The 25,807-nt window shown below is 35.1% G+C and overlaps 1 protein-coding gene across 1 annotated transcript in view; it reads right to left on the reverse strand.

Moving 5' to 3' along the window:
• The window catches only part of LOC141403062 (uncharacterized), a 154,247-nt gene that overhangs the window by 39,239 nt on the left and 89,201 nt on the right, over nucleotides 1-25,807 (reverse strand). Inside the window, 1 exon segment of the mRNA XM_073985226.1 lies at nucleotides 4,502-5,689. Coding sequence (XP_073841327.1) covers nucleotides 4,502-5,689 — 1,188 coding nt within the window.

The raw sequence follows: 25,807 nt of genomic DNA on the forward strand, positions 1-25,807 counted from the left end.
CAGGAAAATCAATTCAGTGGTTTTTGTTTAAAAGATTAAAATTGAAAATTGAAAAAAGTGAGCTTAAAAGTGGACTTGGTCAAATTTTCTTTGCATAAAAACTAGGGTTATGACGAACATTTCAAGAAAAGAATTATCCAAATCGGTCCAGCCGTTTTCACCTGATGACATTCCCAACGAACGATAAAGTATTTACGAGGTTTTCAAAAAGTGTTTATTTATTCATCAATAACTATTTGTCCCATTCAAAGTAATCCCCCTCAGATATAATACACTTATGCCAGCGTTTTTTCCAATCCTCGAAACACATCTGAGACGCGCTTTTTAGCCAACAGTTCCTATTTCGATTTTTCATTCATCTCCTCATTCGTAGCATCGCACAGTGTCCAATTTTACGAAAAACCTTATTTATTTATTATGTTTTTCGGTTCGCTGGTTTCATTTTTCATACTTTTTAACCCTCAGATGGTCAATAAAGGGGTTTTTAGTCCGTTATCCTATAAAATGTGTATATCGTATCAGATCAAAATATTCTACAAATTTGTTCGCCATCAGTTTTTATTATAGGTCCTAGAATACAACAAAACTCTACGTCTACCTAAACTCCAGAAATATGCAAAATTAAAAACACATTGTAGGGTTAAGGTCGTACTTCATGTGTGTTTTGGCAAAATTGTAATACAAACCATCATTTTAGAAGAATGGCGTAGAAGACACAAATGTTCTCCGCTAAATTTCACTGTAAGTCACTAAAGAAATGAAATCTCTATGTATAGTACATACCAAGGAAATGTCGGTATCAATTTTGCCAAAAACCAAGAAAATAAAATAGGATGCAAGCTTCTACCATTTCTACAGTTTTGGAAATATTTGAGTTAACATTACATGGAATCCTTACAGTTTATGTAGATTAAAATCTCCTATAAAATGTGATCGTATCAGATCAAAATATTCTAGACATTTGTTCGCCTTAAAATTTTACTATATGTCCTAGAATACATAAAAACTTTAAATTTTACCTAAACGCCAGGAAGTTACCCTATACTATATTATGATATTCTGAATCAACGAAAATATGTATATATCTGCAAGACAAAATATCGCATAAAAACGAAAAGTGCAAATATGTGCAGGATGTCTCGGTGGAAATTGGTAAAACACTCTTCCCTTTTTATGAAATGATAAGGTACACAGCCCAAATCCATCTTACTCACAATTATTTTCATCATTTATTGTGAAAATGGACCTTGAAAAAAATCAGCAAGTACGGATATAATATATTAAAGAACGCACACTTCATTGGCGACACTGAACATCTTAAATACGTTTCACATACCTTTCATTAAAATTACAAAAAAAAAAAAATAAATATTTAAAAACCATTGTTTACTTTGGCTGTTATCATGGTTTTATGAACAACTTAAATATTGAGACAAACAAAAAAAATGCCAAATAGGGTCACTTTGACCCGATTTTATACCCACTTATTAAACAAGAAACCTATATATTTTTGCATAACTACGCGCAGTAGGATCCTATAAACAATATTTGATCCTATTTAGTGTAAATTGATATTTTTTTTATCGATTTTTGGCTAGGTTATTTTTTGGAAAATTGGACACTGTGCGTCGGTGTCGTCACGTACTACTTTGCGGCAAGACCACGCGATTTCAGTCGAAGAAAACAGTGAGCAAAATCTTCACATTTGACCGAACTTGAAGAGTTTTTTTCGTTTTTTTTTCGGTATTGGCTTTTGTGGAAGTTTCCAGTTCCCTTTTCACAGAATGATGCCCGAGAGGGTCCTCTTTCAGCCCATATACATATATTTTTGTAACTGTCCCGTCCATTTAACACTTTTTAATTTTTTTGAAATTACATGGATAAAAATGTGTGTTGTTTTCATACCGTTTCCCGCATAAATGATAGCTTTTTTACACAAACGGACATTTTTTAAATGGTTTTATTTAGCTCACCCCGTTTGTTTTATTATTTATTATTCTTGGGTCAAATTTAGTAATTCAAATTTCACCCTCTTCCTGTCAACCGATTAATCTGAAATTTTGTATACACTTTGGATTTTGGTGACAATACAATTATGTTTATTCATTATCATTATAAATTCAAGATGGCCGCCGCTACAAAATGGCGGACAGCGTAGGTTTTATCAATCCCATCAATGTGGGTATCAAATGAAAGAGTTCAACAAGCAGAATAAATATACCATAAAAAATTAAATCCAAGATGGCGGCCGCTACAAAATGGCCGTTTTATTAATCCCATCAATATGTGTATCAAATGAAAGGGCTCAACAAGCAGAATACAATATACTATAAAAATTGAAATCCAAGATGGCGGCCGCTACAAAATGGCGGATAACGTAGGTTTTATCAATCCCATCAATATGGGTATCAAATGAAAGTGCTCAACCAGTAGAATACAATGTACTATATAAAATTAAAATCCAAGATGGCGGCCTCTACAAAATGGCGGATAACTTAGGTTTTATCAATCCCATCAACATGGGTATCAAATGAAAGGTCTCAACAAGTAGAATACAATTTACTATGCAAAATTGAAATCTAAGATGGCCGCCGCTACCAAATGGCTGATAACAATTTTTTATCAATCCCACCAATATGGGTATCAAATAAAAGGGCTTGACAAGAAGAATACAGTGCACTATACAAACTCAATATTTAAGATGGGCGCAGCCACTAAATGGCGTATAATTAAGATTTAAATTTAGAAATTGAATCTGTAATTTAGGTATCTGATTAATCCAGCCTGAATCCACCACCCAAGTCAAGATTTTTTATTGTGTTGAGGACTGTGTGGCGTTAGGGTGGCTAAAAAAGATACGTCGTTAGCGGTACACCACCCAAGTTAAGGTGAAAGGTTAAAACGGGGTGGATAAAAATGATATGTCGTTAGCGTTTTCCCCTCAAGACTCAGGCGCATCTTGTTGTACATAGCCTTGCCCCTTTATTGGACCTCTGGGGGGTCGACCGTTTAAATGTCCATTACTCGTGGGAATAAAATGGTAAAAAATATAAAAAATACAAACACAAATAAAACAGAAACTGCAACACAACGTAAACGAAGGCTTCAAAAAGCGAAAGAAAAGTATAAAGCAAAACGAGCTAAAGAAAGTGAAGGTGATAGAAATAGTCGATTACAGAAACGACGGGAACAATTAGCGTCAAAAAAACCTGAGCAATATGAGGCCAGGTTCTGACGGCGTCAGAAACGCCTTAAGAATATGAAGCCAGGTTAACAAAGCAACGTGAGCGATACACACAGATGATTGCGTCAGAAACGCCTGCAGAATATGAAGCCAGGTTAACAAAACAACGGGAGCGATACACACAGATGTGTGTTGCCTTTAATACTATCATGGGCTTCTACAATACATAAAATGCAGGCCAGCACTGTGGATCACGCAGTCGTATACTTATAGCTATATTACATTACGTTTATTTCATGTGTATGTTTTGCATTTTTTTACATCTACATGTTGTACACATAGTGTGATCCATATAAAAAAATTCACCTATCAAAATGATGTGTGAACCCATGTGTAACTTTTTCGTTTTAGAGCCCTTCCTATATTTGTATGTACAATAAATAGAAAACAGCTGATTTGTTTGTTTTGATGAAAGCAGAAATTTGCAAAATTTGCTGAAAGAAATAATTTCTTAAAGAAACTTAAATAAATCGATTTGATAAAGGATTTGTTTACATTTATAGGTTATGTCACACAAAAAAACATATACTGGTGTAATAGCAAAAATTATAAATCATATGCAAAATGTCATTTTTCGCACACACAAAGAATTACACGAGGACTGATGAGGCGACTCCTAGCCTCATCACTACAATGCAGCCCAAGAAAACCTAAGGAAAAACCCAAGAACGAAAACACGCGGGTGATGTATCTTCTTCGATGGTTCGAAAGAAACTCAAATTTTATTTACTATTCTACAAAATATTTACAACTCTTAAAACTAACACACACAGACAATACATTTAGTAATGTACGCTGTGTACATAAATACATCATGCACACCACGCACACACTGCGTTGCGGGTGATAAGAAACATACACTATTTTATTACCGACCCTTTCTATTTATGGCCGACATCTGTTATGTGTAAAGATAGCACATTGGTGCGTTGACTAAAATCTACCTGACACCATTAAAAACAATTCTATAAAATTGTCCATACTCCCCGCCGTGAAAAGATCCTAATCTTTTAACAATTGTATGTATTAGTATCTTATCTTTTACAAACTAAATTTTTTAGTAATATTGCAATTACATTTAATTTTGTAACTGCTGAAGGCATTACTTAGATTCTAAAACTAATTATATGAATGCAACAATTATTATAACTTAATTCTAGGTGATGGCACCCAACACCTTCAGCAACCAGCTCGGACGGGGACTTCTTTTCCATTGCTTAATTACATGGTAAATCCATTTTCTTCGTAGAGGATAACCTGAAACATTGCTAGCGTCAGCTCTGGTTGTGCGATAACCGGTAACTTCTTCATTGGCATTAAACATCGATGCCTTTTTGCTAGCGCCACCTTGTATTTCTTGTGATTTCATAACCATGTGGATCGGAGGTTCATATGTTGCACTAACTCTCAATTTGTTGATATCACCCTCAATGGTGCCTGAGCGATGGAAATTGACGTCATTCTCTTTGTCATTGGCATTAGGTTTAAATTGGAAACCACCGATATGTACTTCTTTAGTACCTTTCTTCAGTACCATTTCTTCAAGATCACTTTGGGAAATTTCGATGTGATCTTTCTCCCTGCTGGGTTGACTCATATCTTCTTCGTTCCACAGTAATTTGTCGTACATAGCACTTTCTTCTTGTAGTTGTTGTTGTGCCATTCCATTTCGTAGACGTCGCAATTCATCTTCCAGATTTACTACCTCAGCAGCATGGCATGTCCGTTCCTGTTGGATCAATTCCTCCAAATCACGATTACGGGTATTCAATGCAGCATTTGTAGCTTCCAACTCATTAATGCGACTATTCAAGCTATGATTGGCTTCTGCTTGAAGACTATTAATCTCTTGTTGGTACATCATTTCAAGTTTGCGCATTTGTTCTTCGTGTTGTTCACGCAACTGTTGTAACACTGCACTGATTTCAGCTTGGTGGCGAGAATGTATTTCATCAATTTTTCGCAAATGACTTTGCTCCTTAAACGTGAGTTCTTCGCGTAGACTCTGAATGCGGTTTTGCAAATCCGTACGGATCATAGATTCAGCGTTTAAATATTTACGAGCTTCGTCCAATTGTTGTCGTAAACACTCCGATTCTTTCTGCACTTCACAAAGATTTTCCACAGCCTTTTCCTTTTCAGCATAAGCAGCATTGTATTTGACGGTAACGTCAGTGACCTGTGACTCATACATGCGAGCCTTTTCTTCAGCAAGTCGGCAGTCCTTGATTTGTTGATCCAATTTGGACTTAAATTGCTCATTTTCTTCTAGTAATCGATTCGTTTCACTTTTTAATTTTCGCGAAACATCCACGCACGCCTTTTCATTCTCAGTTTTCGAGCTCCTAACAACTTCCTGTATAGGCCCTAAACTACCTGAGAACTGTGCCTCATAATTTATGTTCACCTTTTTTGGTGCTACTCTTGAAATGTTCCCACTTCTTACTATTTGGTAACAAATTTGCAGATAATGGTAATGACTTGTGTAGTCACCCTCTATCCCTACTACCTCCAAATATCGCACGTAATGTGACAATAATGACTGATAACTCTTTTCGAAGTCTTTTGTTCTTGAGAAAAGAGCTTTTCTAATCTCCCCCCAAAAATCAAAAGAAGCATCTACTAAATTAATTGTTTCCCTAATATTTGGCGGTCCTGTTTGGAGCAGTCCGGATTTCTTTCCACACTGTTCCGATGAACTTAAGCTGTTCACCTCAGCTATAAAATCTACATTATGTAAACGTGGCACTTCTATAGGCACAAACAAACCCATAGCTTCCATGTTTTCCTCTATGCTTTTAACGGCATATTGCACTCCCACAGCGAATATGCAATGATCGTATGGTACTTTTTCCATACGTCGGAGCTCCCTTTCGTTACCTAAAAAGTCCGTTCTTGCTTCCGCGAAAGAACTAACTATTTTGGAACACTTTTCCTTAATTTCCTTGGCTACACTTGTTTGAGCAATTTTGCATATTTGCAAATCAATGGACACTATATACTCGCCCAACATCCTTTGATGTTGGATGAATTCTTCAAAATTCATTTTTTCGAGATACACTTCTTGTCGCTTTATTTATTTTTAGATATAAAATTGGCCTTACACACTCTTTGCTTTGAGTGTGCGCCTTTTATACAGACGGATAACCTAACGAGGTTTCTTTTTAACCTACGTGCCTACCTCGTCTCTAAAATAGTGAATAAATCCGCCGCAGTATTCTTTTACACTACGCGAACTATCACTTTATACCGACTAAGCCTAACATAGTCACTTTTTAACTACGCGCCTAATACTTTTTGCACTACAACACTTCACTAAAATGCTAGCCTTTCACGTCACTACTACTACGCGATCTATTTCGTGTCTATACTACACACGAAATAATCACTTTGGGGTCACCAAATGATGAGGCGACTCCTAGCCTCATCACTACAATGCAGCCCAAGAAAACCTAAGGAAAAACCCAAGAACGAAAACACGCGGGTGATGTGTCTTCTTCGACGGTTCGAAAGAAACTCAAATTTTATTTACTATTCTACAAAATATTTACAACTCTTAAAACTAACACACACAGACAATACATTTAGTAATGTACGCTGTGTACATAAATACATCATGCACACCACGCACACACTGCGTTGCGGGTGATAAGAAACATACACTATTTTATTACCGACCCTTTCTATTTATGGCCGACATCTGTTATGTGTAAAGATAGCACATTGGTGCGTTGACTAAAATCTACCTGACACCATTAAAAACAATTCTATAAAATTGTCCAAGGACAAAAAAAATCAAAACATACCCATGAAATACACGTAATGTAATATAGTTATTAGGTGCGAAACTGTTTGAAGAAGGTCAAGCCTACGTGGCTCTTAGTAGAGTAAGATCTTTGCAGGGACTACGTATAGAGGAGTTAGACTGCAATAAACTAACGGGCAAGAAACCTTGCAATAATAAAGCACTAAATGAATTAAACAGAATGCGAAATAAAAACTAAAAACTAGAAAATAAAAATAGGTAAAACAATTTTTAAGTATAACGGTTTTATGTCAAACATACATTGCAATGTTTAAGATAAATGTACTAAAAACCAAAAAATAATAAAATAAATACAGTCGTGGGAATTATAAACATATGCATAGACTAGACTAAAATAAAACCGTGGGGCACGTCAATTGTCTACAAATTATCGACTTAATGTGCGATAGAAGAATCGTTTAATTCGTCGTTAGGCAGTTGGCCCGCAGACGGTGAGGAAATTACTTACTATTTTCTTGCTCATGGAAATTCCAATAGTTATACACTCCATGTAAATAAAAGAGATGTTTCAACTAGTTTATCGTTGGACATTCACACTGCTGCCTGACGAGGAAGCGTTTCACTGCTCGTAGTTTGTCTTTAATCGACAAAGTACTACTCGCTCCCCACTATGAAACCCTAAAACTCGCTTATAATCGAGCTTGCTAGATTGTTTCCACATTCTAGCCCTACTTATCACACGTCCATCGTTGTCGGTTGAACAACTGCCTAATTATAGTGTAACATTACAAAAAAAACATTTTAATCAACGATTGTAGACAATTGACGTGCCCCACGGTATTATTTTAGTCTAGTCTATGCATATGTTTATAATTCCCACGACTGTATCTATTTTATTATTTTTTGGTTTTTAGTACATTTATCTTAAACATTGCAATGTATGTTTGACATAAAACCGTTTAACTTAAAAAGTTTTTTTACCTATTTTTATTTAATATATGAGTTTTTATAAGAGTTATATGAGTTTTATGAAAACCCAGGGAGTATTTTTTTAGTGTTGGAAAGAAATTAAAATTTTTTGAAAATAATTTTAAAAAAATTTCCTTTTTTAATTTTTTTTGTTTTTTTGTGGTTTGTTTATTGTGGTTTGATTTTTGTAAATACGCGTAGTTAGAACGTATGAAGAACTCAAAAACACTCATATTTTGATGCAAAATATGAAAACCCTCCAATTTTTAACTTTCACCTTGAATTCCTCTGCAACTACTAGACCAAATTCGAATGTTTTAAATGCATCGGAACGCTGATTTTGTTAATCTATCAATATGTATTATGAAAATATCTCTATCTGTTCAAAAGTTACAGAGTTTTGACCAGGAACCACTGTGCGACCTTGTTTTTGCTCAAAATTTAGCAATCTTGGAACAGTCTTTGCTGCCGCACGTTTCATGCCTAAAACATCCGTAATTTTTTTTTTTGCATGATCAGATATGCCAATTTCATCAGCAACCTCTCTGATATTGATTCGACGATTATCCAAAATAATTTTCTTCACTGCTTCAATGTTTTCATCGGGCGACCAGGACGAGAAGCCTCATTGACATCTTCTTAGCCCTCCTTTAACCGGTTATACCACAACTGAACTTGTGTTCTGCTCATAGTAAGCTTACCAAACGCCACAGACAATATTTCAAATGTCCTTGGGTATTTAATTTAATTTTTTACACAAAACTTAATGCATTTTTTTCGAATAGTAAAACAGTGGAAGAGCACACCAAAACACGTGTAACCTTTTTATATGTATGTCAAAACAAGTAAAAAAGAATCCGTCATCCTTGTCGACAGAGACAGCCTATGTGAATTGAAATTTTCATCTTCGGACAGATCGAATGTATTTAGTGACTTTTCAGAATTTTGTGGTCCTTTTTCACATTTGAACTTGCCGACAAAAATGTGGATTAGGATTAAAGTTCAAAAGTGTTGTGGAGGAGGTAGACCATCCATAGTCCATTATGGAAGTGGATCTTATTTTGTGAGTCATATCTTTTCGATAGATATCGCGCTCACTGGTCATTTCAGTGGGAAAACATAATGTCGCAATAAACAGGACCACACCGAACAGCATGGGTATGCATTTCCAAAGAATCTTCGAAAAGACCCTAAACTGCACTTAGACACAAATGTTAAGCTTTTGTGGGGGAGATAACTTAAGTGGAGGACCGATATTGACCATTTTAGAAGTTAAACTAAATTTGGACAAAATATTAGGAAATCCAAATTTTGGATAAAATTGGTTGCCCCTTTCAAGAGTTACCATTTTAGTGATTTTTATTAAATATTGGGGGAAAGTACCGGAAGTTGTGGATCGGTATTGCCCATATTCAAACTTAAACTAAGTTTGGACAAACTATGGACCAAATCGGTTGATCAGTTCGAGAGTTATCGTGCTCTCCAGCCGTTAAATATGGTGTTATATGGGTTTTTCAAACCTTTCGAGCAGTTTTCTCATATGTATGAACTTTCCCCTGAAAAACCCTTTACCGTCGTTATTGAGACAGTGAATGCAAGTTGCTTCAACAAAAATGAAAATTATTCGATAGCAGATCCTAAAGTGAACTTATCCGAAATTTTTGTGTGGGAGGTACCCGAAGGAGTGGACAAATATAGTCCATATTCGATCCTGATCTATATCTGGTGGATATATTAGGATATGTTATTACCGTGCGCACAATTTTTCCGAACATTTTTGAACTTTTGTGGAGGAGGTACCTGAAGGAGTGGACCGATATGGCTTACCTTCGAACTTAAACTAAGTTTGGGCATAATATTACGAAGGAAAAATTTTGGACAGAGTCAGCAGATCCGTTCGAGATTTATCTTTGTCTCCAACCACTACACACGGTGTCATAGGGGTTTTTTTTGCAATTTTCAGGCTATTTGCTCAGGATGCATGAACTTGCCCCAGATGAAGCTACAACAATAATGAAATCGATTCGAGAGCAGGTCCTAAACTGAACTATTCCGAAATTTTGTGTGGGAGGTACTTGAAGGAAAGGGCCGATTGAGTCCATATTGGCACCTCATTTAAGTCTGGAAGAGATTTCATAATATGCCAAATATGGACAAAATCTGTTACTCCCTTCAAGAGTAATCGTGCTCACAAATTTTTCGAACATTTAAGAACTTTTGTGGAGGAGGTACCGGAAGGAGTGGGCCGATATAACACATCTTCGAACTTAAACTAAGTTTGGACTAAATGTTATGAAAGCCAAAGTTTGGACCGAATCGGTTGATTCGTTCGACAGTTATTGTGGGCAGACAGACAGACCGACGGACGGACATGGCTAAATCAACTCCAAATTGTCTGAAACGGATTTCGTCCAAACATACTTGGGGTCTGAAACCATTATTTCTTTTATGCACATTTTGCCCGTATGAAAATGTATATACCCTCGTTAGCATAAATGCTGAGGGTTTAAAAACAGACAACCCAAAATGGCTGATATTACCAACATATATTCTTAGTCAGGATAAAATTCTAAGTCGATAACCATGCTTCTTCAACGTTAGAGTGCGTCCTCAAAAATTGAGCTAGAACGAGTCCAGTCGAAGTACCTTTTATTTGACATGAGAGGTTTCTAAAGGTCACGACATTTTTTAACCAAAAATTGTTAACATAGGCCCATGTTTTGGTACAGCCCCCATATAACGGTACCTCCGACTGTAGGTATTTTGAGGATATTAGCTAGGGGTTCAATTGGAGGTTTATTGATCTAAATATTAGTATGTTCTAATTCAATGAAATGCGATATTGATAGACTTGAGAATGCTTGTAGTGAGGCCGATGATATTGATTTATGTTTCATGTTTATGGAGTTCGGAAGCTCTGCCGACGAAGGTCGTGAACTCGGCTGATGGTAATCGGGAACGACTGTTTCATGGAGTTTGGGAACGACGATTTAGTGATGATCGGGAACGTGTTGATTAATGATTTCGGGAGTTGGGCTTATAATGATCGGGTACGACGATGTATTAACTAGGTAACACTTATTCACTGCCACTATGATGGTGGAAGACCGTAGGTATTGTTGTATGTATTTGACAAAGTACCAGGAGGACGGAAGTAGATGTGGGCGCGTGTCGTGCCGTGAGTAGTGCGTGTTCGTGCCTTCTCGAAAAACGCCGTGTTTGTGCGTGTCGTGCCGGAATACATTTTTGGCCGTGCGTGATCGTGTTTTTTTTTGTTCGACACGGTTTTGCACGACACGACTAAACACGATCTGCACTATGTGACACGATCGTGCTAAATTTTTGGTCTGCCTTTAGAAGTCGTGCAAGTGACCATACTAAACACAAAAATCTAACAAGAATATAAAACCGACCAAAAAATTACTAGTCTGGTTTTTATTACCGTTTTGTTTTGGAGAGGCCAGAGTATGAGTAAAAAAAGATGATGTTTGTTTGAAATTTGTTTTGTTCATGAGAGAAGCAAACACAAAAACTACCCAGAGGGTTAACGCAATATACTCTCTTTGCAAATCAGATGTTTATCTGACTGTATTATCTGTTATGGGTGGTGTTATTGAAAAACATCCTCTTCCCGAATTGGGAAAACTGATTGACTGTCCAAAAAACCTTGTAAGATATTTTAAACATGCTTGAGAGCATATACCAAGTCCACAATGAGATTAAGAGTATTTTCCTACAAAAGAATGAGGTGGATCGTATACTTTGATGTCAACGCCTGCACGTTGTCGTAACAACAGAGAATAACGAATTTAAATGAGAGCATGTCAGCCATTGTTTAACAAAGGTACATTACTCTCCCATCAATTTTCTCTCATTTATTTTGGACACCGATGATCGTATATCTGACTTAAAGTTTGCTAGAACCTCTGTTGGGTTTTCATAAAATATTCAATGAGTGTTCTGAAAAATTAAGCTCGGAAAAGTCCCTACTACGCACATATTTGCCCTTTGGTCTAAAAAACTTTTAAAAGTCTACTCAATTGATACCATTGATTCAATTCATGAAAGATTTAAAAGCTAAAACTAAACAATCATTTCTTAAACGATTTGTACCAACAATGGCACATCTTATAGGGACATTTTTATTTCCGCCGTCTAAGGAGATGAATTTTTTATTAGCTAATGTAAAAGCAATGGTTCTTGATATACAAAGTGAGAACATAGAGTTTTCTAATGATGAGCAGGAAATTACAATGCCACATTTACACGAATTTTCAGAGTTTTTGGATCAAAACGGCAAAAAGACGAAAAATGAAAAAGTCTCCAATTGATACGGAAATTGGTACATATTATCGAGTGCTGTATCTAGCCTGACTGATGTTTTAAACTTTTGGAAACAGTCTAATCTAAAATATTTAAAAGAATTAGCCAGGAAATTGTTGGCTATACCCGTCAGCTCAGCAACAAGCGGGAAATTTTTCCACATATATTCACAACAAAAGGCGTACAAGACTTTTGAGTTCTAACTTGGATAAAATAATGTTTTTAAATAAGAATAGAAATTAAATAAGATTAGAAAAATTAGAAGTACATATGGGGATTTCTGAGTGAAATCGGACAATTTTTCAATAAGAGGTTTTTCATTTCCTTTATTTTTTGATGTGGTGATGCTCATCATCAACAAAACATTTCAGTATATCTTCTGATTTGTTTCGACCAACGGCACCAGGGATTTCGCGCCTTAAACAGGTCGAATTCTATGAAAACTATATGCAAAGAAATACTCATAACGTCTTTAATATTGATCCAATTAAAAAAAAAATCTTTTTTAGTATGTTTTGTTGTTTTATCACCTACTAGCAGACCCCGGTCCGCGTTGCAGGCCCGTCGTAATGAGTTTTAATGACAACTTTTTATCGGGTTTATGCTTGACAATTCAAAAATAGGTATTTTCTACCTCACTTCTTCGCTCCATTGTCAAACCGAGCCTTTCTTTTCTCTTACGGACTTTGTCGGATTTTTTCGCCAATTTATGCTTTTTAGTATTTATTATCGTCCATGTCCCTGTCTTTATCTAAAGCGATCTAATTACAAAAGTTAAAAAAAAATGGTTAAATCGAATTCTCCCGCTTATTGAGACTTATATGTTTTAGCTTTTCATGGCTGATGGATCCTCACCATTCAAGTAAATTTGTAAATGTATAGTTTTTCTTGATCGGGGGCGCAACCACCGTTGTCTCGAAAACTAATTTGCAACCCGATGCACTCATAAGTTTAGCAAATATAGTGATTATAAAATAATAGGCCCCGAAATTCGTCTACAAATATATAGCATTTTGGACCATGGGACATTCCTGAACATTTTCTGAATATTAGGTTCAGTAGTTTTGGAAAAATAATGTTTTGAAAAGAGTGGGCGTGATCATCTGTTTTCAAGATATAACATATTAAAAAAAGTAGGCCTGGTCCGGTATTTTGGCTCCAAATATGTACCTAGGGTGCACACAACTTCATTGCCTACCAAAATGTATGCTGAAACCGATATAATCATACGTTTGGCTTATATGTATAGCGTTTAACAGAAAGGCATGGGGAAGGTACCCACCTCTTCCGAAATTCATAAAATATACATAACAACGGCAAACATTGAGCTTTTGTCGCAAATTTTGTGGAAATCCCTTCAGTTATGACATATTACAAAAAAACAGGGGTGGTCGGGCCTATCGGCCCTAAAGAAGTACCTAGATTGTAGATTAATCCGTAAATTTTTAATCCGATACATGCATAATTTTTGCAAATATAACGTTTTTTAAAAATATCGCATAGGGGAGGTACCCCGCTCCCTCTGGAATTCAATAAAATATGTAACCTGTTTTCGGTAGGCGTGGTAAACTTTTCTTTCCAAAAAACCTAAGTTGGGTTATGACAGCATTTGATTTTTATTCATAAAGGTAAGGCGTTTTTTTAAATATGCCCCCTTCAAAATTCAAGAAAATATGCCCGTACATTCCCTGACATTTTCAGGAAAATCGGTTCAGTAGTTTTGTAGATGTAACATATTTTAAAAAGTGGGTGTGGTCAAGTCATTAGGTTCTAAAAAAGTGGGTAAGGTCTTCCGAAATAGATACATTCGTAATTATTGTAAATATAACATTTTTAAAAAAGTAGGGTATAGGGGAAGTACCCTATACCGAAATTCCGAAATTCAACTGAATTTGTAGCCTATTTTAAGCGGGGTCCATCCTTGTACATTTCGTGGCAATTTCAGGAAAATCGGTTCAGTAGTTCTTGTAGAAATGATAAAAATTGAAAAAAGTGGTCGTAAATTTTCCTTGCATAAAAACCCAAATCGGGTTATGGCGCACATTTTACAGAAAAAATTATCGAAATCGGTCCAGCCGTTCTCAACTGATGCCATGACCAACGAACGACATTTGATTTTTATTTTTAAAGATTTAAAAGTTTAGACAAATCGCGATTTCCTTGAAAATCCCTACAGTAGTTTTGTAGACATAACCTAATTAGAAAGTTTGCGTGGTCGGATCTTAAGTCCCAAACTAAGTACGTAAGGTTGGAGACACAATCGCCATTGACTCGCAAATAAATTCCGAAACCGATACATTCGTATTTGTTGCAAATATTGCATTTTTACAAAAATAGGGCATAGGGGAGGTACCCGACCGATCCGAAAGTCCAAAAATGTGTAGCCTATTTTTATCGGGGACCAACCCTGTACATTCGCTGAAAGTTTCAGGAAAATCGATTCAATAGTTTCGTAGATATAACATATTTAAAAAAGTGGGCGTTGTCCAGTCTTAATGCCCCAAATAAGCACGTAAGGTCGGAGACACAATCGCCATTGACTCGGAAATTAATTTTCAAAGCGATACATTTGTAATTGTTGCAAATATTGCATTTTTACAAAAATAGGGCATGGGGGAGGTACCCCGCCCGATCCGAAATTCAACCAAATATGTAGACTATTTCAACCGGGGGCCATCACTCTACGTTCCCTGAAAATTTCAGGAAAATCTGTTGAGTAGTTTCGTAGATATAACATATTTATAAAAGTGGGCGGAAAAGTGGGCGTGGCCAATTTTTCTTTGCATAAAAACCTAAACTGGACTATGACTAACATTTCCACAAAAAATTATCCAAATCGCTCCAGCCGTTTTCAACTGATTCAATTACCAACAAACGACAATTGAGTTTTATATATAAAGATTTAATAAAAAATGGAAAACAATTTGGCACAGTTGACTTGGATGCAATTTTCGCGATTTAATATTTAAAATCAAATTTTAACAAACTACGATCAATTACAAAAAATTTAAGTCCTACTTGGTAGTGGGATACGAATAATAACTATTTTATTTATTTATTTATTTTTTTTTTTTGAAATTTGTCAATAACGTTCTTCCTATATACTACTGCGAAAAATATCTTATTTTACCAAAAACATATTTATTTTGCGATTTTAAGAATGGTTTAGAAATTGGTGTACCAGCATTAGTGGGTATTACTGAATGAAGTTTTTTTGCCCGCGATATGTTTAAACATTACGTATTTCATATTCAAATCCTATTTCGTATCTAAATAATAATCTTCTGGCATGAAAGCCATATAATGATTGGAGAAATATTCAGCGCTGTAAAACACAAATTGCATTTGAAAGAGGAAAAGTTAGATGATAGCGAAGCCGTCCCACATCCTATATGTCTGAGGAGCCTTTACCAAAGGCGAAACAGGCCATGTCATGGGTTCGAATCGTCCTTTCTCACTTGCATTATTTAAAAAATTAATACTAAAAATGATCTTCGCATAAAAAAGGCAAAATTTTCGGAAAAAATATGTTGACAAATTCTAAAAAATTAAGAAATAAAAATAGGTAAAAAAAACTTTTTAAGTTAAACGGTTTTATGTTAAACATACATTGCAATGTTTAAGATAAAGGTACTAACAACCAACAAATAATATAAAAATAGGTAAAAAAACTTTCTAAGTTAAACGGTTTTATGTTAAGCATACATTGCAATGTTTAAGATAAATGTACTAAAAACCAAAAAATAATAAAATAGATACAGTCGTGGGAATTATAAACATATGCATAGACTAGACTAAATAAAACCGTGGGGCACGTCAATTGTCTACAAATTATCGACTTAATGTGCAGGAAATTACTTACTATTTTCTTGCTCATGGAAATTCCAATCGTTATACACTCCATGTAAATAAAAGAGATGTTTCAACTAGTTTATCGTTGGACATTCACACTGCTGGCTGGCGAGGAATCGTTTCACTGCTCGTTGTTTGTCTTTAATCGACAAAGTACTACACGCTCATAGTGGTGAAAAACCCTAAAACTCGCTTATAATCGAGCTTGCTAGCTTGTTTCCACATTCTAGCCTTACTTATCACACGTCCATCGTTGTCGGTTGAACAACATCCTAATTATAGTGGAACGTTACAAAACAAACATTTTAATCAACGATTGTAGACAATTGACGTGCCCCACGGTTTTATTTTAGTCTAGTCTATGTATATGTTTATAATTCCCACGACTGTATCTATTTTATTATTTTTTGGTCTTTAGTACATTTATCTTAAACATTGCAATGTATGCTTAACATAAAACCGTTTAACTTAAAAAGTTTTTTTACCTATTTTTATATTATTTTTTGGTTTTTAGTACCTTTATCTTAAACATTGCAATGTATGTTTAACATAAAACCGTTTAACTTAAAAAGTTTTCTTACCTATTTTTATTTTCTAGTTTTTAGTTTTTTTTTTTTTTCGCATTCTGTTTAATTCGTTTAGTGCTTCATTATTGCAAGGTTTCTTGCCCGTTAGTTTATTGCAGTCCAACTCCTCTATACGTAGTCCCTGCAAAGATCTTACTCTACTAAGAGCCACGTAGGCTTGACCTTCTTCAAACAGTTTCGCACCTAAGTATACGACTGCGTGATCCACAGTGCTGCCCTGCATTTTATGTATAGTAGAAGCCCATGATAGTATTAAAGGCAACATTCTTCTTTCAGCCGTCCCGTAATTGTACTTAGCTGGAAACTGTATGGCTTTCGGGTGTATAAGATGTCCTGTATAGTGCACTGTATTCTTCTTGTCAAGCCCTTTTATTTGATACCCATATTGCACTATAGGTAATTTGGCCTGTTTTTGAGGCAAAAATTAATAGCGGTGGATATGTGGACTTTTTATTAATTTTTATTGCTTTATATGTAAAAGTAAGATAAAACAAAGAATTACAATGTAAAATTCGGATATAGCGAACATCGGTTATAAGAAACTACGTTTATAGCGAACAAAGTTTTATGTTTCCAATGAATTTTTCTTAATATTTGTACATACATTGAACTTCTTAAAACGATCACGATTATAACAAACAAAAATTGTTACCCCGCGAGTAGAATTTTTTACAATTTGTTAGGATTTTCAGGCCCGCTTTAAAACACAAGCGATAGCGACGAATTTAAGCACTGTTTCAAATATTTTAACATATGATATTTAAAAGTAGGCTTTAATAAGAATTTTACAGACGAACTCGTTTACAACGAACACCGGATATAACGAACAACTTTTCTTTTTCCTACCCCCTATTCTCATTTTACCTATTTTATTCGTTCCAACCCAATGAACGTGGTTAAAATAAAAGAAAAATGGTTACAATGAACTAAAGTACTGATCCGCCAAAATATTTTTATAAACGTTGATATGTTTAAAATATTGATTCGCGAAAAGATCTTTATAAATATTATTTTTTTAAAGGACCAAATAAATCACGCAATGGTGATCCCTAGTTAGAACATATTACGGCTATAATTAACAAAAATGTTGACCACAACACGCCTGTACATTTTTAGAGCACCTGGTGAATATTTCTTTAAAGAAAATGTCTTTTTAGTTCAAATCGGATGCTTTTTTGTGTTTAATATTTCCTTCACCAAACAAAAAATTTAAAAAATATATATTTTTCTGCAAGGAGGTCACATTCAAAAAAGTGATATTACTCAAAAAACGCAAAAAATCGCACCTTGGTAATTATGTAGTTGATTCAGAACCCTTTGCTGAAGATATTCCCGGTAGCAGAATTACGGTCAAAGTTGGACAATTTTGTAAAAGTCTATAATATAAAACTATAATTTTGTAAAAATATAATTCTTAGGTTCTATCCTATATGACGATTTCTTCTGCTGTAACAAACATTTTGAAGAAAATTATTTCTTAAAACAGAAAGTACACACCACCACCATTCCACTGAATATCATATCTTTGTATTTAATTATTACCAAACTCTTAGAAATTGCGTTTAAATTCTACTCTGACTTTTAATCTTTTTTAAAATTTTTTATTTTGTCTTCGAAATTTTGATTTTAACTTCGAATTATACCTCGAGTTTTGAAAATTTTTGAAAACAAACTGCACATCCATAGAATTTGACATGTTCTTTCTTCGAATCAAATTAGAAAACTCTCCTTATTAAAAGTGCAAAAATTGACTTTTTGCCTAAAAACCTGTCCAAATTACCTATAGTGTATTGGTGGGATTGATAAAAAATTGTTATCAGCCATTTGGTAGCGGCGGCCATCTTAGATTTCAATTTTGCATAGTAAATTGTATTCTACTTGTTGAGACCTTTCATTTGATACCCATTTTGAGGGGATTGATAAAACCTAAGTTATCCGCCATTTTGTAGAGGCCGTCATCTTAGATTTTAATTTTATATAGTACATTGTATTCTGCTTTTTGAGCCCTTTCATTTGATACCCATATTGATGGGATTGATAAAACCTACGTTATCCGCCATTTTGTAGCGGCCGCCATCTTGGATTTCAATTTTTTATAGTATATTGTTGTTGAGCTTGTTGAGCCCTTTCATTTGATACCCATATTGATGGGATTGATAAAACCTACGTTATCCGCCATTTTGTAGCGGCCGCCATCTTGAATTTATAATGATAATGAATAAATATAATTGTATTGTAACCAAAATCCAAAGTGTATACAAAATTTCAGATTAATCGGTTGACAGGAAGAGGGTGAAATTTGAATTACTAAATTTGACCCAAGAATAAATAATAGATAAAACAAACGGGGTGAGCTAAATAAAACCATTTAAAAATAGTAATCATTCGAATCCCACTACCAAATAGGACATACAATTCTTGTAATTGATCGTAGTTTTATACAAAAAATGTCAAGATAATCGAAGGGGTCATTGTTATAAATTGATTTTAAATATTAAATCGCGAAAAATTAATCCAATTACACTGTGCTAAATTGTTTTCTATTTTTTATTAAATACAACAAAACATGCAAGAAAGATTTTTTCAAATTGTACCAATATTAAAGAATTATGAGTATTTATTTTCATATAGTTTTCCAAGAATTCGACTTTTTCAAGGCGCGAGTTCTAACGAGTTCTGGAGCCGTTGGTCGAAAAAATGAGAAAATATACTGAAATATTTTGTTGATGAACAGCAACACCACAGCAAATAATAAAGGAAATCAAAAAGCTCATATTGAAAAAGTGTCCGATTTCACTCAGAAACCACATACGAATATTTTTTGAACAAAAAAATGTACACCTATATCGATTTCTCTTTTTTTGTAATTTCGTGCGTGAGTGTGCGTGTTCGTGCCTTCTCGAAAAACGCCGTGTTTGTGCGTGAATGCGCATAAAAATTTTGGTCCGTGTTCGTGCATGTTCGTGCCTAGTTTTTTTAGGCACGCGCCCATCTCTACACGGAAGCAGCAGGAGCTTAGCTTTGTGAAGATAAATCTACATCATTCCAAAGTTGCTGAACTACTTTGAACACTCTCGATCTTAGACGTCGACATCGCCCAAGTCCAGAATTTTTTTTTATAAAAATAAGGAAAAGTATAATTTAAGAATATGCATAAGGGGTAACACGCCAACTTTTCACAATAGAATAAGCGGGAAAGTTTTTTTCACATAACTCCCACCAACATGGGCAAACAAAGAACTCTTCCCCAATTTTATGACGACCAGAGCTGAAGAATAAACGTCTCGGTGACGATAGTTTGTTGTTGTTTTCAAAAATTTTAAATTTGTTATGCGTTTCTTTGCAATGCAAAGTCCATAACAGTGGGAAGTAGTTATCTGTTGAATTCGCATTTAAACGAATTCATCGGCTACGTTTATTCTTGAGCTACGGTCGTCATAAAATTGAGGAAGAGTTCTTTGTTTCAATACAAAGAACTAAGAAAACTGATGAGTCCAAGTGGCGTTGAACGAACTAGTATTCTTTGCCTTTCCCGAAATTAAATCAATTTTAACTACATCCAACTTGTTGTTTTTTTTTTTTAATTTAAAAACAAGAAAACCCGAGATTAAGCTGGAATTATTTTACAACAATAAAATAATACACATCTCAACAAAACTGCCAAACTAAATCTAAGAACTGGATGATAGGTAAAAAGTTTTCCTTCTCGGATCACAGTATGATACTTTTCCAAATCCCTATATGTATTTTGAGTCAAGCAGAGTCTTCATAGAAATCCCAGGAGAATGGTACTAGCGGGTTCAAAATTGCGTGAGAATAATAGTTTACAGCTTAAGTGAGTCTGGATCAACTATTTCGGGTTCATTATCCCAGTTGCGTGGACCTTGACGATGACCTGCCTACGGCATGCCATAATAAATCCCCCACTGAAGAGGATGAACAACAAGGGTCTTGTACTAAAGGAATACGGGGGACATAAGATATTAAGATCGGAGACTGGGTGATTCCAACATTTACATTAACAAAAGTTGGTGGCTCTTAGAAGAAATTGAATCAACAGGGAGGTCTGTAGTACATTTTTATGCTACCGTGAAATATTTAGAACTACTTCATAACTGCAAAAGATTTCCCACATTAGCCCATATATGATTTAACGGATTAAACCTCTTTTTTGTTTGTCTGTTTTTTTTTTTTTTTAGAAACCTGTGTCGACCTTCCGAACGTGTTGAGGGGATAGATAGTACAGGGATGTGTTGGCTGATGGCATGTCAGCAGGAACTATCGAGTGAACAACATGTTGTCTCCTGATGCAAATGATCCATACTCGCCATCTGGATACATGCTGTTGCGGTACGAATAGCATTATCCTGGGTGGACTGAAACAATCTCCACAGTTTAATCTGAAACCGTTGGTAATTTTCAAATTATGCAATTTTAATTAAATTATTTTTATGTTATGCAGCTAGAAGCAACAGCAAAATACATTTAGTCAGTATCAACAATTGTGACATGTGACAGGCGGTACCAGTAGAGCTATTAATAGACACAAACACAATACATATCCATCCACCTGTTGTTTTCTGAATATTCTTTCATGCTAATGTGTGCTGCTATTACTGATTGTTTGCAAATGAATAAGTAATAATCCTTTGAATGAAAAACAGCAGTGCACACACGCCTACAATAATGTAACACTGATGCCATTGTTGGTACGTACACCTTTGCTTTTAAGAGGATTAAATTGGAAAACAAATAGGAACGCACTGGTATTTGTGTTGTCTATTTTTTTTTTTTTTGTGAAACCGTATGTTGCTTTTTTGTTCATGTGAAGGAATTGCTTTATATTTAAGATTTGTCATATGCATTTGATCTACTGAACTATTTTTAACGAGATTAATAGTTCCAAAGTTGAGCAGGGTGTGCATATATTTTTGAAATGGATATTCAGTTTATGAATAGTAGGTGAAATCAAATACATATGTACTTCACTTATGACATACATCTGATATGTCAGAAACGTTTGTGATCTACGTCACACAAAAATATCACATTCGACCTAAAAAGGCGGCAATAAATACAAGAACAACGGCCGGGACGAACTTTTTAAACCCTCCACTACGAATTTTTTTGAAGTAAAATGAAGTAATTAATTTTCTATCCTCTATAAAAGTACTAGGCTGCTTCACCACGCCAAGGCTTATTCGTAGGAGGAGTAGAATATATATCGTTTTGACAATACGTTCAATATCAAAGAGGCCTCTATGTTTCCTAACCAGGGACAGTCCGAAACAGTAAAGTTTGTTCGAAGAATGTTTTTTCTCCTTATTAGATTCCCAGCAAAATTTGAAGGAAGGGGTTCTTTGAAAGATCCGATCTTTTCATTAGTATTTGAACCCATGCTAAGGATGTCGTTTTTATTTTTACCCATTTTCTAAATATATAAGATTATTATTTACAATAGCCTTGATGTTGTCGGATAACACTATGCAACACTGAAAATGCAAACAACATCTAATAGGCGGCAATAAATACAAGAACAACGGCCGGGACGAACTTTTTAAACCCTCCACTACGAATTTTTTTGAAGTAAAATTAAGTAATTAATTTTCTATCCTCTATAAAAGTACTAGGCTCCTTCACCACGCCAAGGCCTATTCGTAGGAGGAGTAGAATATATATCGTATTTGACAATACGTTCAATATCAAAGAGGCCTCTATGTTTCCTAACCAGGGACAGTCCGAAACAGTAAAGTTTGTTCGAAGAATGTTTTTTCTCCTTATTAGATTACGTCTACTACCTTAAGATACGACTATGTTTTTCGTACATAATATCAAAGGTAATATCATTTTCTAAAGAGTTGCGTTTTTATCGAGCACGCCATTCGGAATCTACTCTAGAGTTATTTAACTTCCCAGCTAAATTTAAAGGAAGGGGTTCCAAGCGATGACGTGATTTCATGGAATCTTTTGCATTGGTTCAAACGAAGTCTTGAAAGATCCGATCTTTTCATCAGCATCGATCCAATAGAGATGAATTTTGTGTTTTTATTTATACACATTTTGCATAATACATAAGATTAATTATTTACAATAGGCTTGATGTTGTCGGAGACTCGAAATCACATGCTTTGGATCAAAAAATGAATAGCACCTTTTGGGGCCCACGCTCATATAAAATTCATCGATGAAGATGCTAAAAGATGACATGCCAGATCACTTGCACCCATGATAGAATGGCATCTGTGGCATCGAACATTTTGCTGGGTTACGATAGGTAAAAACCCTTTGTACAAAGGTAATATAGTTCTTCTAACGTTAAATCAATAAAAATACATTCCACTGCGATTAGAAAAAATACTTTCACATTGTGTTTTATTATACCCTACACCACTTTATGGAAAGGGTATTATAAGTTTGTTTTGGTAAAAATTCATGTAACACCGCGAAATATTCGTCGGAGACCACCAATGTGGTATACCAATCTTCATATTCCGTCCGTCCGTCCGTGTGTCCGTCTGTCCATTATAAATTGTAATCAAACTCCAGGCCGCAATTATGGACCGATCGTCACTAAATTTGGTATGGAGGTCGATTTCACATCAGAATAGATCGCTATTTTAATTGGTGATGATCGTGAAATATTTAGCGGGTGAAATGGACCAAACTTTATTCGATTTTGGAGCTGCTCTGTAGGTCGCAATAATGGCATGGCATCTTTTGCATTGGTTCAAACGAAGTCTTGAAAGATCCGATCTTTTCATAAGCATTTGAACCCATTCCATCGATCCAATAGAGATGAATTTTGTGTTTTTATTTATACACATTTTGCATAATACATAAGATTAATTATTTACAATAGGCTTGATGTTGTCGGAGACTCGAAATCACAACCAACGTTGTTAAAACTCTCGTCGTAATGATACTGCCATTGCAAAGGGTTGGTGAAAATGACATGCCAAAGCATTGGTGGAAATGACATGCCAAGGCATTGGTGAAAATTACATGTCAAAGCATTGGTGTAAATGACATGCTTTGGATCAAAAAATGAATAGCACCTTTTGGGGCCCACGCTCATATAAAATTCATCGATGAAGATGCTAAAAGATGACATGCCAGATCACTTGCACCCATGATAGAATGGCATCTGTGGCATCGAACATTTTGCTGGGTTACGATAGGTAAAAACCCTTTGTACAAAGGTAATATAGTTCTTCTAACGTTAAATCAATAAAAATACATTCCACTGCGATTAGAAAAAATACTTTCACATTGTGTTTTATTATACCCTACACCACTTTATGGAAAGGGTATTATAAGTTTGTTTTGGTAAAAATTCATGTAACACCGCGAAATATTCGTCGGAGACCCCCAATGTGGTATACCAATCTTTTGTATGGAGGTCGGTTTCACATCAGAATAGATCGCTATTTTAATTGGTGATGATCGTGAAATATTTAGCGGGTGAAATGAACCAAAAACATAATTTTTATTCGATTTTGGAGCTGCTCTGTAGGTCGCAATAATAGTCAGATCGCCTCGAAATTTAAAATAAGGTAAGAGAATATGACAAAGAAGAAGCATGCAATTTGAGATGGCGATCAGATAATATTTAGATGGTTAAATGGACCACAACTTTTGTGTGAAAATTGTGAAAAATTTTAAAATGCAGCTTTTATCTTTATTCCTTAAAGAGACATTCCGGATGAGTATGCTATACTCGGAAGAGGAACGTTTGACCTGATGTCCATTGTGTTGGTGTACATGATAAGATAACAGAGTTACAGCCTAATATACCCTGTTATTCCTTTGTAGTGTAATCATAAACACGCTAGAGGTCGCAATTACAGCTCAATAATCACGAAATTTTGCACGAAGTTAGACTTTAGGTCGAAGATGCTACAATTTTGGATGATGATCTGATAATATTTAGATGGTAAAATGGACCATTACTTTTGTATGAAAAATACAAAAAAAAATTTGGTCTATATTTTATTTCCCGGAGAACATATACCGGCAAAGTGGACTACATATGGAAGTAGATCTACTGATCTTCCCCTTGATGCAAATTGCAATAACGTGTCTGCTAGATAACGGGCCTACTGCTGAATATATAATGGTACACAAAACCACATTTGCCCATTCCCAGTTTTTGCATTATTGCAAATTACATGGTGCCATAAAGTTTTAATTGTCCAATGGGATTTTTTCAAAACGATTCCCCAGCAAGGCAAAATCAAATTTTTAACGGTGGCAAAATATCCTTCAGTAATGTTGGCAGCATGTCTTGAGTATTTCAGCCATGTAAAACTTCTCTACAAGTGGTGTCTTTGGACACGCCGTTCGGACTCGGAGATAAGCTGTGGGTCCCATATCATTGAACGAAAATGAATCGGGTACACTCACTCATTGATATGAGAGAAGTCTTCCTTGTCCCTTCTAGGATGTTTGTGAAACAATTATTATATTATTATTTAAGCTTGGTGTGATACGGCACCAGAATGCACAATGTTACTTCTTACAATAAGTTTATTTGTTCCATAAAGAAAGGTAAAGGTGTAGGGTATCACATGGTCCCCGTCCGACGACAGCCTTTTCTTACTTGTTTTTCTTTAAATCTCTTCCTATACTTGCTACACAAACAACAGAAATTCAATGTAGAACCTTCAAACTACATACGTTATATCGCCAGGTCATGAGAAATATGTACTAAAACATGGACTTGTTCACATGCAGATTTCTATCCATTGAGAGTCCAAAATAAAAACTTTAATAGGAAAATATAGCAAAACCCTTTAATATCGTGGATTTATACCGAAAATTCTCTGCAGGAATATTTTCCACCACTAGAAAAACTAAAAACAAAATTTCAATAATTTCGGTTAATTTATGTGACCACAGTTTGGTATACTCTTTATATTATGATGTATGGAATAAACATAGATAATGTATCTAAAAGCTTCAAAATAGCGAAAATTGGGTAGTGTCTTCTCTGTGGGAATGATTCATACCCATAGCGAAGACTAAGTGTCAGATTTCAGTCATTGGGTTGGATAAAGCTTAACTTCA

The sequence above is a fragment of the Musca autumnalis genome, unplaced genomic scaffold (assembly GCF_047663935.1).
Source record: "Musca autumnalis isolate F117 unplaced genomic scaffold, ASM4766393v1 scaffold_4, whole genome shotgun sequence".
NCBI lineage: Eukaryota > Metazoa > Arthropoda > Insecta > Diptera > Muscidae > Musca > Musca autumnalis.